Source organism: Fringilla coelebs, assembly GCF_963513975.1.
Source record: "Fringilla coelebs genome assembly, chromosome: 6".
NCBI lineage: Eukaryota > Metazoa > Chordata > Aves > Passeriformes > Fringillidae > Fringilla > Fringilla coelebs.
In genome coordinates this window covers 25,456,649-25,473,046 of record NC_140034.1, presented here as the reverse complement: position 1 = coordinate 25,473,046, position 16,398 = coordinate 25,456,649, and the positions used below count along the sequence as shown (strand labels likewise).

Here is a 16,398-nt window from a genome sequence, read left to right as displayed (position 1 = left end):
CCGGAAACGGAAGCCAACGGGGGCCTGTGGGGCGACGGCCAGTGCTGACGTTTCCCTGGTCGGCGGCGGCCGCGACTCATCGCGATCCAGCGGAGTCTCGCTGGGCAGCCTCGCCCCGGCGGGCTGGGCTGGGCACGGCTCCGCCGCGGGCCCCGCGCCGCGCTCCCGGTGAGTGCTCGCGCTGCCGTCGTAGCCGCTCCGTAAGCGGGACCGCGACCCGCCGCGGTTTTTCGTGACGGGGAGAGCCCCCGGCCCAGTCCCGGCGGGCAAGGAGGAGGGACCGGTGCCTGCCAACCCCGGGGAGCGGCGGCGGTCTGTCCTGCGGCAGCCCGGGCCGGGCAGGGCCCTCAGTCCGGCGGAGCTCCGCGGGAGCAGTTCTGGCCTCTCGGACCAAGCCGCTGCCGGCCACAGCACCGGGACGGGACTCGCCCAGCCGGTGTCCGCCCACTGTCCGTGGCCAGCCCAGAGCAAAGGCAGCGGCCGGGCACATATACCGGGCTCTGCCTTCATCACTCTCCGGTGAAAACGAGGGCATTGGGCCATAAGAGAGACAGCCGTTCCCTGCTGCTGCCTTGGGGGCGCCTTCCCGTCGTCAGCCGGGTAATTTTAGAAGGTGGAAACTCGTAAGTTGAGGTTGAGGATAGCTGCAGTAGCTCAAGGCATTCCCAACTCTGAAACAGCCGCTTCTCTGTTACAGTGTTAGACTTGCAATTGGTCTTAACCCGTGTATGTATACGTGTAGTGCAAGTTTATTGTGCAGTTTTTAAGTGTTCCTTTTGCTTCTTATCTTTTTAAACAGCTGCTATCTTTTAAAGCAGCTGTTTAAACTGCTGTTACCTGTTAAGCTTATGTTTTTTTTTCAAAACCACATACACAGTTTAGCTAGAGCGACCTGGTTGGAGGTTTATGGGTGGGTGGGCAGGCTGGGCAGTCTGTCTCCTCAGAATTGCTTCACTGCTGGTTTGCTATGCCACAGTAAGACATGCACTATTTCTGCTGCCCCTGTATGCCTGGAGTGGGTGAAGCACAGAGCTCGTGGGCTTGCAGCAGCACCGTGACCTGGGAGCTCAGTGTGGCGGTGCCCAGGCTGCTGCGGCTGGAGGAGATCGGACTGTGCAGAGCCCGTGGCCTTGCTCAGCCCAGGCCGGCCCCAGCCCTGCTCTGTGTGTCTGTGGGGTGCTGCATGCAGGGTGAACTGCCCGGAGCTAGGGCTGCTCAGCACACACACCTTCTGCAGTGCGGTTACTGCTAATGCCCTTCTGGATAGCTGCCAGCCCAGGCTGGCTACCTGCTAAAACATCTTGCGTGTCTTTTTGTCTGGAGTGTTCTCTCAACTTGGATGGACTGTGTCACAAGTTCTATTAATTTCTGTACTTGGCAGCCCTTAGAAATTCTGATGACTTAGGATTTCTTAATGTGCTAGTAAGAGCAGTTTATATAGAAATGCTTAAACTCATTTCCTTAGCAAAGGATTTGAATTATTCCTATTGTAAGGCTGTCGGAAGAAGCTTTTGGAGTTCTGCAGAGGAAACGTTCATTTATTAGCACGTAATTAACTTTCTGTATTTGGAGATCTGTAGAACTCTGAAAACTAATTTTAAATATTGAGTATTCACATGACTTCTGTATGTTGGTCATCCTATCAAATTTCTTAGCTGATATATCCAAGTGTTATAGTTAAGTTCTGTCACTGGTTGTCATTTTAGCTGCTCAAAACTTACTGGGGTGCAGCACTATTTTTAAAGGTTTGGTGGCTTTGTTTTTTCTTATACGTTGTGATTATCACAGAAAATGACCCAGAAAATGTTTTGAACATCTGTTTTGCTTAGAGCCTATTGATAATGCTTTTCTAGACTTATTCTGCAATAATATGACTTGTATGCCTTGTAAGGAAGCCTTGGAATTTTACCACTTCAGATAACATGTAGAAGTCCCTTTCCAGCAATGTAAGAAGATGGACATCTATTTCTATTAGCATACTGGTTTGCAAATACTTTACTGGCAGAGTCCCTTAGACTTATTTTTTAAATTAATATTGAAATGGCATTGTAATGGATATCATTGCTTGTACATTCAATGTGCATTAAATCTAAAATGTATAAATATATTTATTTTTGTCATTTGCCATACTCAGCTCCTGTACTTACATGGGATTTATTTATCCTACATCTTCTGAAGCTCCTGGAGACTGTTCTGCATTGTGACCTTAGTATCAGGGGAGGGTGGGCTAGACTGGCAGGTGTTTTTAGGGTTTTGTTGCTGGTTTAACCTACCAAGTTGGTAACAATAGTAACTCAATTAGACAAAGCAGTCAGGAGGTTGGCTTACATGGGAGCCCTGTTTTAGCTCTTTTGGAATGTATCTTTTATTATTTATAAATAATAAAACACTTTAACATTTTAAAACACTTTAAACCTTGCTTTTTGGGTTTGTGCGGCTGATAAATCTCAATGTGTGTATACAGTGAGCTGCTTTGTTAGCCACATTGATGCCCTGTCTATTAAATAAAATCAGAATGTAGCTAGTGGTACATTCTACATTTCAATAAATGGATTGGCCTTTCTTCTCTGTTTTCCTCTCATTTGAGGCAGGGGGAAGTCCCAAAAATCTTTGAAACTCTGATCTGTTTTGATTACAGAGACTCCCATTATTGAGAATTTGGTTTTCAGTTCTGAAAGGAGGAGCTCAAATGTGAGATTCCAGTTTGGGCTATCAGCAAGGAAGTAGTTTCAGCTGTGTACAGGAAAGCAACACCAAAAGTGGAAGATAAACAAGCAGTATTTGAAATACTTAATTTCAGCAGTAGCTGTGGTGTTGCAAATTTTTGCTCTTCAGACAAGTTTTGATTTGCCCTGAATGAGAATTTTAGATTGCTGATTCTGCCTGTGTTTTCCTGAATATCTTGCTGCCTAATATAGGGGGTGGAGTAGTTTAGCATGTTGACTAAAATGTGTACCCTTCAGAAATTAACTTTTTCTGGTTTTCTAAGTGTAAATTATGGTATGGTTTAGGCTTATATGTGAGATTTTTGTTTCTAGTGAGCAAAAATAGTCTGTTTTTCCAATACAGCCATTAAAAACTACAGTATGAATTTTGCTTATTAAAATGCAAGTATGTTTGTAGGGTTACTGAAATGGGAAATTCAGCTTGATTAATGAAAGCCGGATAAAATGCAACTGATAAATAATGTTGACTTTTGCTAGCAAAATATTATGCTTCTGGTCATACTGTCCTTGCAAGATGCAGTGTTTCTAGGCTGTTCTGCTTGATTTTACTCTGTTATGTAGCATATTGCTGATAAGAGGATAAAGAGCAGCTGGCATTTTTTCTGTCTGTCTGGACTGTTTTGGTTCTTTTTTTTCCATGGTGAATTCAATGCACATTTATTCTACACAGTGATATCCTTCCTAATTGAAGTGTGGTATCTCTCTTTTTAAGTAGGCCATCAGGATTGCCTAAAATTAACTTCAGGCCAATATTTCCTAAAAATAACCTTAAAAAGGAAAACTTGTGGATTTTCTGGAATGCAAAACAGGATTCTTACCCAAAAGTTGCTTGATAATTAATTTGTGAAGGCACAGCTTCAACTGGTTTAAAATTTTATTTTTAATTTTTTTTTTTCAGATCCATCTGAGTTGTACTTGAAGCCGCCAAAATGGTGCTGGCAGATCTTGGAAGAAAAATAACTTCAGCATTGCGCTCACTGAGCAATGCCACAATCATCAATGAAGAGGTATGTAGTGTACAAATGTGATGGCACTAGCACTGGAAAAGGTCTGAGAAAAAGTTCTCACAGGCTGATGAGAAGCTTGAAGTGGGCTACTTAGACTTCTTTTTCCTTCAAGTAAAATTTCTACTAAGGGTTTTAACCCCCTAGCAGTACTGCCAGAACTTAAAGCTAGATTTATATGTGGGTCATCACCTCAGAAATAGTGGGTCCCATGGTCAAAGGGTCCTTGAGCCTGGTGGCTGTATTTAGGGAGATTAGTGTTGTGTGGAGGCAGTTTGGATGGAAGGTGGTGCCTGCTCTGATTTATGCGTGTGTGAGCACAGGCAGACTATGCAGATGTGTTTTAGGCTGCTAGAAGCTGAAATGTGGAAGAATAAACGTAAACTTTGCTGTCTGAATTGTGAGGAATGCGTTGCATTTATTGCCTTTATGTTCAAACCAGCGTGTGGTTCTGGAATTTTGTTTGGCTTAGTATGGCTTGTGTTTTCTCTAAGTAAGAGTTTGCAAATGGAACTGAGTGTGTTCTGTCATAGGAGTTCAATGCAAGATGGAAAGCTAACTGATGTGATGATTTCAAAGGGTCTCTGAGTACATAGATTGCTAGAAATTCTTTTCAGGTGGAAAGATGTGTGGCTTAAATTAACTAAAAAATAGGCTCATTGAGAGCTGTGAGGTTAGAACTTATGTATAGAGAAAATGTTTTAATGTATCTTCTGCTAGGAGAGAAAAAATCCTTAATTGAATCAAATACAGCCCAATTAAATTTTTTCAGCAATGGAAACTTTTATCCTGCAAGAGCTCGAGATGTGAAAATGAGGCCATTTATGCAGGTGTTACTTTCAGAAAAATCTTTCTGTTCAAGACTTTGAAAACTTAGAATAAACAGGGTTTCCAGCTGAGGCACCTGCTTGCCTAAAAGGCACACAGTCAGAGCAGCAGTCCAGTTTCTGGAAATGCAGGTAGCAGGGTGTCCATCTTTAGCTGGGGAATTCTGTTACAGAAATGGTGTTGTGATCTGAGATTTTTTAGGTGTACTCTCTAAGGAGTACCAAGAGGAAGTCCTTTTGCCATGTGAGCTGTTTGTCATAATGCAGTAGGAAGTGTTGTGTTAGTGTTCTATAGTGTGCAGTTGTTACAATTGAGAACCCTTCCCTTTCAGATTTAAATTGTTTTTATGTAGGAACAAATGCACAGACTTTTTTTGCGACAGTTGATTTAATGGTAGGACTACATGCATTTAATTTGTGCAAGCCATGCTTATATCATAAATAGACTTTCACATTCTTATTTTGAGCTAATACCAGCCTAGTTAATCTCTGTGTGTTGTAAAACAATTTTTCTGATTTTTCTTTTTTATTCCAAAGGTTTTAAATGCTATGTTAAAAGAAGTATGTACAGCATTACTGGAAGCTGATGTTAATATCAAACTTGTGAAGCAACTTAGAGAAAATGTCAAGTAAGTGAAATAATCAAAATGCATTTAACTTTTGATATTTGTAAAAGTTGTAATTTGAGGTTACAAAAGAACAACTAATTTATAACAATATCTTGGGGTTTTTTAGAAACACACAGTTTATTTTTAACAGGAAAACAGCTGTTTGAACTAAATGTTTCACTGATTCCATCAAAAGAGTCTTTTGGTCAAATTTAGCCATTTATTCCTGTTACAGGCTTGTTTCAAAAATCTGTTGCTGTCATCAGTTGAGTCGTCTGATAAACAAGTTCTTCATTACTTCCTAGATACATCATCTTCACATGTTCTGTGCTGGCTATAAATAAATCTGTGTATGTGACTAGCACTGTTACTCTGCCTATTTTCAGATTAATTTAAGTAAATGCAAGTCTTAAAGATACATTTTGGAAACTTGGTTTTGTCCTCTGCATAAGAATGTCTCCAGTGCATGTCACTTCTTAAGTACATCCTATCTCAGAACAAATCAGGGTGCTGTTGCAGTTCCAAAAACTTTATTACTAGGTTTAAATGATGCTTTGAGTTATGCTAGTGTTTCATGCTTTTCTCAAACTCAGGTCTGCAATTGATCTTGAAGAAATGGCATCTGGCCTTAACAAAAGGAAAATGATCCAGCATGCAGTCTTTAAAGAGCTTGTTAAGGTAGGACTTAAATTCTGCATTGCATCACTTTCCTTGTACAGTCTGGGCTTGGAAGTAGTGCAGTAGCAAGGCAAGCTTTTAGGTGGTTGTGTGGTACCTGCAGTTAGGTTTTCTGATGTGAAAGCATAACTCCAGTACTGCAAACTGCAGTGTTCTCATTGAAACTGCATCCCGGGCATTTCTCAAACTAACTTCAGTTCAAGCTTTAAGTTCAACTGTTCTTATTCTTCAATTGAAATGTAAAGACGAGAGTAAAGTACTGCTAGTTTCTAGATTGCCTCTGGTTGTCCCAGAATACCGCTTTGCTACCCTAATGTTCCAACTACTTATAAGCCTTTGGAAAAGTGATAAATAACAACCCAGCAGCTCAATGCTACATGTCTCATTAATCTGCCTGCTTGGTCAATCCAGGACTTGAATATCTGTATTCTGCCCTCTTTCCAATTAACAGTGTAGTCATTTGTTCTTTTGTAGTCTGTGCCCAGAGATATGGTGGCTCTCAGGAATGTATCTACCTTCTACTCATTTCACAAGTGAGGCAGCAACCCTAAAAAGCCTTCTGTGCTGTAGGATTCTCACTGGAAGCCCATCCTGAGCAGTGACAAGAGTGGTGGAGGTCACCTTCCCGTGTTGGTTGTTATCCTTGTGCCATATATACAGTCCATCTTGACTGTGCTTGGTGTTAGAAAGAAATTAACACTGTTGTTGCAGAATTATTATGCAGTAAATTATATACTATAGATACCTTGTAAGGGCTGTTGTTGTTCCCTGTAGATCAACAAAGATCTAAGCCAAATTAAGATAAGACTGTGCAAAAACTGGTTTTCTCCTTTGAGTATGAAACCAGGCAGCTAGCATTACTGTGACACCAACTGTTCTGTGCTTTTGAGATTTGGTTCTGCTATCTATGTTACTCTTTGTTCTTTAGCTTGTAGATCCTGGAGTCAAGGCATGGACACCTACCAAAGGAAAACAGAATATTATAATGTTTGTTGGTTTGCAAGGAAGTGGTAAAACAACAACTTGTTCAAAGGTAGGTGCAGTAGATCTCTTTGCATGGTTTTTGGTTTGTTTATAGGGTGTGGGTTTTCTGGGGGGTTTTTTTGTTTGTTTGTTTTTGTTTGGTTGGTTTTTTGTTTTGTTTTGTTTTTTGTGGTTTTTTTGTTTGGTTGATTTTTTTGTTTGGTTGGTTTTTTTTTTCTTTTTTTTGGGGGGAGTTCTGGTGCTGGTGGTCATTGGGCTCCTAGGTAGGACTGGCTTGTGATCTGTGCTGGTTTTGTTAGTAAGAAAGTTCTAACTCACTACCATGTAGAGATACATTTGCAGAGGTGTTTCTGAGATGAAATGAATGTTGAAAGTAATATTCTTTTGGGGCAATTTATGGCTTGTAGGACTTCCTCCAAAGATTTTTAAACTGAACTCTTGATGAAACAATACCCTATAAGAGAGTCTTTATTCTTGTACTTAGTTAAACCACAACATTGTAGTTCACTTTCTAAGTTTAATACTAAATACTAAGAATGGGTGTTTATGCCATTGCTTATTTAGAAAAACAGTGGAATTTGACCTTTGTATTAGATACAAAGTATCAGTTAAGTGTAAGTTGATGTGAAGCCTCTTCCAGCCCCAGATTCATTGAGGAAATTTGTGTTTGTATTTTTTTAAGGTTAAAAAAAGAATGCTCTGAATCAACATATGTTCACATTCTGCAACAAGGCCTTACCTGTTTGTTAAAGATCAAACAGCACACCATTCCTTGTGGGATTGTCCCCTTCCTATGACAGGAAGTTGTAATCTCTGCTTTCCATTTTCCAGGAACCTCCTGCACTGTTTGTGCTTCACTGTGTTGCTTCTCCAGCAGATGTCAGGGTAGTTAAAGTCCCCCACAAGAACCAGGGCCCATGACTTTGAGGCTGTTTCAAGCTGCCCACAGAGCATCCTCCACTTGCTCTGTCTGATCAGGTGGCCTGTAACAAACACCCACAACAGCATCACCTTCACTAATCTGCCCTTTTACCTTAAACCGTAAGCTCTTGACTCATTCATCATTCACCCTAGGACAAAGCTTGATACATTCCAGGTTGTGAGAAGAAATCATCCTGTGGAAAAAAGACACATCTTCATTGGGTTTTTTGTCATCTCCTTTTGAGATGCACACATAGTGAAATATTCAGCATAGCCTGCTCTGATTTGAGAAGACTTTCTTAAGTGCTTATGTAGGTGAACTTCATTTTGAACGTTTATGTTTGGTCAGTGTTTTGTGAATATATGTTGCCCCAGTGAAGCTGAGTGTTGTAGGAAGGTTAAGGATTCTGTCCACTGCTTTAAAACATGTCCTTTCAATGGAAATATCTTTGTTCCTCTGAAAGTACAAAAACATAGAGCTGTACAAGTTGTAGCCATTATGGTACTTGATATTGAGGTATTGCTTTGGGTAGTTTCTACATGCTAGTCCAATCTGCAGTATTAACACTAAGAAGAATTCAGGAGTAAGTAAAATGAGAACTTAAGTTATTTGTAGTCATTCCTAGAGATTGCCATTTCAAGAAATTGAAATGAGAACCAGAGTCAAGCAGGTGTTTTCATCTTGCCATTAATAATCATTTATAACATGCTTTTCTAAGTAATGGCCATGCTAACCGTGACTAGTCTTACTCTGTGGCCTCAGTTCTAGAAGGGCTGGCCTGAGTTTGTCTCCTCTGTGTGTGACTTCAGACTGTTAGAAGTGCCATGTCAATGGGACTTTGGTGTAACTACTTGTTTTGGGTTTAATTTCAGTTAGCATACTTCTATCAGAGGAAAGGCTGGAAGACTTGTCTAATATGTGCCGACACATACAGAGCAGGTAACACAGACTTTAATGATGTAGTTCTCTATCTATAATATTTGAAGATTTCCTTAAGTAGTCCCTTGACTATACCTGTTTTACAGGTGCTTTTGACCAGTTAAAGCAGAATGCCACAAAAGCAAGAATTCCTTTTTATGGGAGGTAAGCATTATTCAGAAACACTTTGGAGAACAATTCAACTCCAGTTATGTATTGTTCTGTTCTGAACATTTTGCACTAAAACCCATCTAGCATGGCCTAATTTCTTTCGTTTTAATAATATATTCTGAGTAATACTTGCTCTGATCAGATGAAAATTCTGTCCAGTTCAGTATATTGCCAGGAGTAGCAGGTAGGATAGTGTACAAAGAGATCAGGTGTCTAGGAATAATTCCCTATGGTGTTTACTCGATGTATAGCAGTTCACAGGCTTTTACCAACCCTGGCCAGATTTTTGGGAAGTATCTCACAGATCAAAGGATATAATTTTTGGATGCTTAATTTTTATTATCAAATAGAGACAGAGGTGGACCTGAAATGTCTTTTTATAAGGCAGTAAATAACTTTCTCCTAAGGTTCACTGAAGGTGAACAGTCTAGAGGCTCAGCTAAATCATATTTGAGAGAGGGTCTTGTAGACCTTACTGCAGCTTCCAGCATGTGAGATAGACTTCAGGCTTTGTGCTTTAGTTTACTGAGCAGTAAGGGTAAATGGCTTAGGAAGACATAGTTGTAACCAATTTTTGCTTTACATAAGAGGAGTTCCCTCTTGAAATCCAGATAGACTTACAGTTAACAAGTTTATAGTCAAATGATGAAATTCTGAATCTTTTTGTTTCTCTTTTTGATCAGCTATACAGAAATGGATCCTGTAATAATTGCCTCAGAAGGTGTTGAGAAATTTAAGAATGAAAACTTTGAAATAATCATTGTTGATACAAGTGGACGTCACAAACAAGAAGACTCTTTGTTTGAAGAAATGTTACAAGTTGCTAATGCCATAGTGAGTAGTTCTGAGAAATACAGTAACTTGGTGTTTGATGACAGTTGATTCATCTTATCCTCATGTTCTGTGTGCATTGTGCTTTAACTCCTAGATTATATTCGATATTACAAACAGATATGAATAAGCAAAGGCTGAATTACCAGTGCTTGTTAGTTTTGTGATGATTTTAATTCTTCTATTCTTCTGTTCAAGGATGCTTGCATATAACCAGACTGCCATTCCTGCTTTAACTTTTCCTTTTCAGGATCTTTGCATTGAAAAACTAGATAAAAGAACCAGTCTGGTCTGGTTTCCTTTAACTATGAATACTAAACTTTCTGTGATTGTCACAAATAATTGCATGGAGAGAGAGATGACTGGATAACTTTCAACAGTTTTGATATGTAAATGAAGCTGTTGTTTCTATGGGCTTAAAAAGTCTGGCTATTTGTTTGATTCTGTGGTCTTGCATGACAATATGACACTTCCCACACAATTCCTGGTAATGGCTAACTTATTTTTAGAGGAATGGATGTCTTTAATATCTGAATGTAAAACCAAATGAAAGATGCTAGCTCTTAAATTGCATCTAATTATCTTATTGGCTCAAGATACTGGCTAAAATCACTTGAATCATAACTAATAAGCACAAACCTATTAAATTGTAATGTTTTGTGTTGTAGATAAATCATATAGTCATTCAGCATCAAAATTTTTTAAATGGTCCTTAGATAATACTGTTCATAAAACAGTGGTCCTGTTTTAAACTCTAGCATACAGCTCTTATATACTGTTATTGCAGTAAGTTCTGTTACTGAACCTATATAATAATAATAATGCTGCATGAACGTTGTTTAGTAAAGCAGGAAATGATTATTTTGTGTATCTCATTTCTCCTAGCAACCAGATAACATTGTTTATGTGATGGATGCTTCCATTGGCCAAGCTTGTGAAGCTCAAGCTAAAGCTTTCAAAGACAAAGTAGATGTAGCTTCTGTTATTGTTACTAAGCTTGATGGACATGCCAAAGGAGGTGGAGCTCTTAGTGCGTAAGTACTGTGCTTTTACAGTGTCCAACATCTGGCCCTGCACAGCCAGCTGTGAAATGCGTTAGTGTCTCGCAGAAACCTGTCCTGTGCAATGTTGCTGTCACACTGCACAGAATCTCAGTCAGTCACAGTCACACTTAGATTCTTATCCTTCCTCTGGTGGGTAGGATCACCTCTTGATGGTACTTACATCCTGTCACTGAATGCTGATGTTATTTTCAGTACAGTAGTTTGTATTGTCATAGGTCAAACTTTTGTCTTCTGAAGTCAGCATCAAGCAATATTCATTGCCTGTTGTGTTCTAGGCATTCCTGCAGAAAGATAAATTTGGGCTCAATAGATATGACTTAAATGAAGAGTTTTGCATCTCAAGAGATTTTTTCCAAAAGGGGAAAAATTGTACCTCATCATATGTGACCTTAAAACTATAATGCAAATCAAACTTCTGGATTGGCAGTGTCCAGAAGCTTGATGAAAAGTTGTCTGCGGTCATACTTACCCAAATTCCTTTCTTGTTGGACTTTCCATGTCCTGTATCTTGGCAGTTTTGACCAGAAAATGCTACATTTTATCTTCAGTCTTATATGATTGTTTCAACTGCCTTTCAATGATACAGCTTGTCTGGACCTGAGATTTTTTTTCAAAACAGTCAAAATAACTGACCCTGACTTGCTAAATCCCTGCCTGTCTTTGACCTGAAGTGTTAGAGTTCCTAAATTGCCATATGTATTTTGCTTTATTTATAGCATAATGTTGGAAGACTAAAGCTTTTGGTATTTTCATTTTGCTCTTGTTCAAGTTGTTGTATGCTTGTGTGCTTTAAGTGTGTTATGTTTGCTCTGTACTGTCTGTGGACTGGAAGCTAAGTTTTATCGAAAAGATAGTACCAGTGTGGTGGAAAGGTTCTGAGTTTTCTTATGTCTGAGCTTTTTCCTGTATTGAAAATGAGATTGTCTTTTGTATGAGGTACCTTGAAGGAATTGTAGTAAATGCATGTCATCTGACAGTATTATAATTAGTTCAGTGTATGTATCAGTAATAGCCCAGTATTAGGATAAACTGGAGATGACTTATTTTTCTTTCTTTCCTCTCATGTTTCTTAAATTCAGCAATGAAAATTAGCAAATTCTATTTCTGGTTTTTTCCAAACAGAGTTTGTATTTTATAAAGTAGTAATTAGAGAAAAATCTTTTTAACTACTCTGAGCTAAACATCCAAGTGCTGGGTGTTTTTTCATTAATAGTTTGAGGAGTAAGGCAGATACTTCAGACAGAATGCATAGTGTTGATGGTGCCTAGCTGATTATAGTTATAAAAGATGGATGGTGTTTGAGAGGCTATTTCATTAAATATATTTTATTACAGAGTTGCTGCCACCAAGAGTCCTATTATTTTTATTGGAACTGGCGAGCACATAGATGACTTTGAACCCTTTAAAACACAGCCTTTCATCAGCAAGCTGCTTGGTATGTCCAATGTACAACTGTACTTAAAAGACATTTAGAATTGGATAATGGAAAGTCAAAGTGTATTTTTTTAATGCTAATTTCAGGTCTGTTTTCTTTATCCAGGTATGGGTGATATTGAAGGATTGATAGATAAAGTAAATGAGTTAAAGTTGGATGATAATGAAGCACTCATAGAAAAGCTAAAACATGGTAAGTTATTCCCAAGGCCTGAATAGCAGAGGCATTACAGTGAGCTGACCATGGCAGGCGCTCTGCAACAGAGACCACTGAGTTAATTTGTGCTGTGTGTAGACACAAACAACTTGTTCATGTTCAGTGAAGAATACTTTTTTCTCTCTCCAGTAAATGTAAGGTAGCCAAGTAAATTGAGTTCTGTTTTTCAAACGATAAGTCTGTCACACTACAACTGCAGAAAAACTAGCTTAATGGTTCAGCATGTGCCATCTGAAACTGTTTAGCCATATGAAGAGTGAAGAGGTTTATTTATCTACTTATCTATGTAGTATAGTATTTACCTTTATGAATACAAAGAATAATTAAAAAAGGAGAGTAAGAGCAAAATGCTGGTGTGACTTCTGCTAACTTTTCTTTTGTTGTTGTGCTTCAGGTCAATTTACATTAAGAGATATGTATGAACAATTCCAAAACATCATGAAAATGGGACCATTCAGTCAGATCTTGGTTAGTTATCCCCAAAATAATTTTATTTTAAAACTCTTAATTGAAATTTGTTATAATCTGTGTTCTCCTTTTTAAAAGGTGAAATTATTTGCCTTCTGCAGTATGCAACAACTGAACTAACAGTTGCTGTCTCTATTTCTTTCTGCTTAATTAAAGTTAGCTTTGCCTATTCTGACACAGCTTTTGTTTTCCATTCTTGAAACAAGGGCATGATCCCTGGTTTTGGAACTGACTTCATGAGTAAAGGCAATGAACAGGAGTCAATGGCAAGGCTAAAGAAACTCATGACTATAATGGACAGTATGAATGATCAAGGTAATACAGATTTCACCCTATGGTTTTTTTTCTTGATTGTTGAACAAGCTTATTTAGAGAGATCTTTCTGGAAACAAAAATTCATATTGCAGCATGTGAAGTGACAGAAAATCACAAATATTTAACATTCTTGGGAATTGCAAGGAGTACATGTGTCTCCAAATTTCTTAAATCTAAATATCTAGAGATACTATGTAGAGTAGGTGGGATTTCAAATAATTTCCATTCTATTGGAAATCTGTGTACTTTTATCCACTGTTTTGTAACTGTTCATAAATTATCAATGCTATACTTGCTAATTGATAAGGTATGTTAATCTTTAATCTGGCATTGCTGTCTTTTTCCTACTCACCCTCAAATTTACTTGCTGACGTAGCCTGGTCTCTGGAATTCAAAGTGTTGTTTCTAGTCCTCCTAGAATTCCTTTAGTAGTATGCTCTTACCCTTGCACTAAATCCATTACTATGGCTTAAGGCCAAGTATCCCAAGATCATAATTTATTCATAAGTTTTTTTTCTATCACAGTGATTACCATAGGAAGGTAAGAGCTTCTTAGTATTACTTCCTAGAATATTATGCCTCAGTGATTTATGTAAAATTTTGCATTGTCACTTTTAAAACAAAGTTTTTATTCTCTGGCTCAAAATTAAATTCTCAACATTGAAAACAGGTTTGCTGTTTGTTACCAATTGTAACAGTTTTTAGTGTCAGTGACTCAATGGATTTTTCTTTTCCACACTGTAATTGCAGAACTTGACAGTACAGATGGTGCCAAAGTTTTCAGTAAGCAACCAGGAAGAATCCAAAGAGTAGCAAGAGGCTCTGGTGTTTCTACCAGAGATGTTCAGGAGCTTTTAACCCAATACACTAAGTTTGCACAGATGGTGAAAAAGATGGGAGGCATCAAAGGGCTTTTCAAAGGTAAAAAAAAACCCTAAACCAATACCAAAAACCCCACTCTAAAATTTATTAACAAGGGCGGGGGGGGGGTCACTTGAGGTGTGTACACAGAGGAAATGAGAAAATACTGATTAGGTAGAGGAGAAAGTGAGTTGTAGTTTGCTCATTTTCACAATGTTTGAAATTTCTTTTATGTCACTGGTAAGAACTGCACTGTTCTTCATGACACCAGTGTGTAATTTAGCACGGAAAGCTACTGTACTTCTATCAATGCAGATTTGATTACTACTACAGTACTAACACTTCAGTCTGGTTTGTGGAGTGCCTGGACTGTTGATCCTAAATGGACTCTTAGTGGCTGATGTAACTTCTAATAACGGGCTCAGGGATATGAATCTAGAATTAGGAGGTAACATTTGGATTTATATTATTTCTAGCACCATTTGTTAATCCACTTTCTTATGATTGCTCTTTTCTTTTCATTTAGGTGGTGATATGTCCAAGAACGTAAACCCATCTCAGCTGGCCAAACTGAATCAGCAGATGGCAAAGATGATGGATCCAAGAGTTCTTCATCATATGGGTATGTGCTGACTTTTTATAGCTTCAAGAGAGAGGACTGTCAATTATAGTGGAGCATTTGAGATACAGAAGTGAGGAAGGGGTAGGAGACTATCTGCATTAAATATCAGTATTAAGTATTTCTAGGGTTTTCGAACAAGAATCAGAAAGTTGAGTCCAAATACTTTGCACTTAGCAGTGCTTAATCTAGTCTTTTATTTGGATTCAGCTCTCAAAAGGAGTATTTGGAATGGTGAAGGATGTCTGTGATAAAACAAATCTTCCTAGACTTCCCTTCTCTTCTAAGATTTGCTCAAGTATTTAAATTTGACAAGAGCAACTTTAAATAAGGACTCCCATAACTGAACCTTACTGACTGATCATAGTCATTCCATTAAGTTTTTTTCTTCTGTCTACTTCTTAATGCACAAGTAATCTTAAAACCTACTTAAAGCCTGGTGTTTTGCAGACCTTTCTGTAATTACTCACTCCATTCTTTATTTTTAATAGCTGTTTCAACCTGGTTTGACAGTTTGGGCTCCTGCCTTTGTATATTACTGGAATAGTGTGTGTACAGTAATGATGCCTCAAGTAAGAGAGGCGTGCTTCACAGTTCATTAACACATTCATGTTCTCACTTCTTTTCTGCAGGTGGCATGGCTGGTTTGCAGTCAATGATGAGACAATTTCAACAAGGTGCTGCTGGGAATATGAAAGGCATGATGGGATTCAATAATATGTAAAGAAGCCTTAATACAAATGGACTTGGTTGACTCTTCATTGCAACTTCAGTGAATGAATTTGCTTTCTTCCTTTTTACAGTGATGAGAGAGTGGTCTTTTGAAATCTTGTCCAGGCTTCTCAGTTTCTACATCTAATTTCTGAAAACTATTTTTGCTTAAATTAGTTCCTCTCCACTAATAACTGATGGCACAAAGAGCAATTCAATTTAATAAAATAAAATCATGATGTAAAATTTTAATATTTAGAGACACTTTTTAATCGTTTACATCAAATGGCAGCCATTATATTTGTAAACAACCCTGATCTTTGGTTATAGTAACATAAAATGTCACAAATATACTGTAAAATAAAATTTAAGTGGTTATAAACAAGGGAATGGCCTGTGTCTTCAGTTCCTTTTAACTGTCCTTTTAGTGTGTAATGAGATTGTTTTCTTAGTTTGACTTTTTTCTAAAGACTGTTGTAACTCATGTTTGACATAGATACTATAAGAATAGCTCAGTACCTAAAAATGTGCTGTTGGTGCTCATCTATGGAGCATTTTTATAATGTGGATGTGCTGTGCTCAGGTTTGTATAAGACTTTGTTGTATAAATTTTCATTGTTCTTCCCCTATACACAAAGAATCAAGGGACTGAAAAAATACAGGTGTGCAGATACCAAACTGTCTTGTATGCTGAAGATAATCTTCATACCAGGCTGTCAGTTAAGCAGTTGCTTTGTTCTAGAGGTAATTTCTAAAGCATATTAGGTGGAATTCTGTGCTGGTACTGAACTTTAAAACAGAGACAGCTGTATTTAACAGGGCATACTGCCCCAACTCAGCTGCATTCTGATCTTAATTTCCTATAGCAGTTTTCAGTTTACTCTGTTGGTGTAAAAAGGGTAGAATCCAAAGGCACCATTCAGAAACTAGGTAGTCCAAGATGAACCTTGAAATCCAACATAGATCTTAGCAAATATGATAAGATCTTGTACCCTTATCTTAGGGTAAGACGGTGTATTATAAATTTTAATATACTGCGG

General features: G+C 38.3%; 1 protein-coding gene across 1 annotated transcript; it reads left to right on the top strand.

Annotated features, from left to right (window-relative positions):
• Positions 1-28: 28 nt before the first annotated feature.
• On the top strand, positions 29-15,737 carry SRP54 (signal recognition particle 54). Its single transcript, XM_084207300.1, has 16 exons — positions 29-168; positions 3,625-3,733; positions 5,095-5,186; positions 5,759-5,843; positions 6,772-6,876; positions 8,622-8,688; positions 8,775-8,832; positions 9,522-9,672; positions 10,555-10,703; positions 12,068-12,168; positions 12,274-12,360; positions 12,779-12,852; positions 13,059-13,167; positions 13,918-14,088; positions 14,555-14,650; positions 15,280-15,737. The coding sequence occupies exons 2-16, from the start codon at positions 3,656-3,658 to the stop codon at positions 15,369-15,371; spliced, it is 1,515 nt and encodes a 504-aa protein (XP_084063426.1). The 5' UTR covers positions 29-168; positions 3,625-3,655; the 3' UTR covers positions 15,372-15,737.
• The last annotated feature ends 661 nt before the right edge of the window (positions 15,738-16,398 follow it).

Coding starts and splice junctions, on each gene's coding strand:
- SRP54 (XM_084207300.1), top strand. CDS start 3,656: ATGGTGCTGGCAGATCTTGGAAGAAAAATAACTTCAGCATTGCGCTCA. Junction 6,877..8,621: donor AAACAACAACTTGTTCAAAG/GTAGGTGCAGTA, acceptor GTTTAATTTCAG/TTAGCATACTTCTATCAGAG. Junction 9,673..10,554: donor TACAAGTTGCTAATGCCATA/GTGAGTAGTTCT, acceptor CATTTCTCCTAG/CAACCAGATAACATTGTTTA.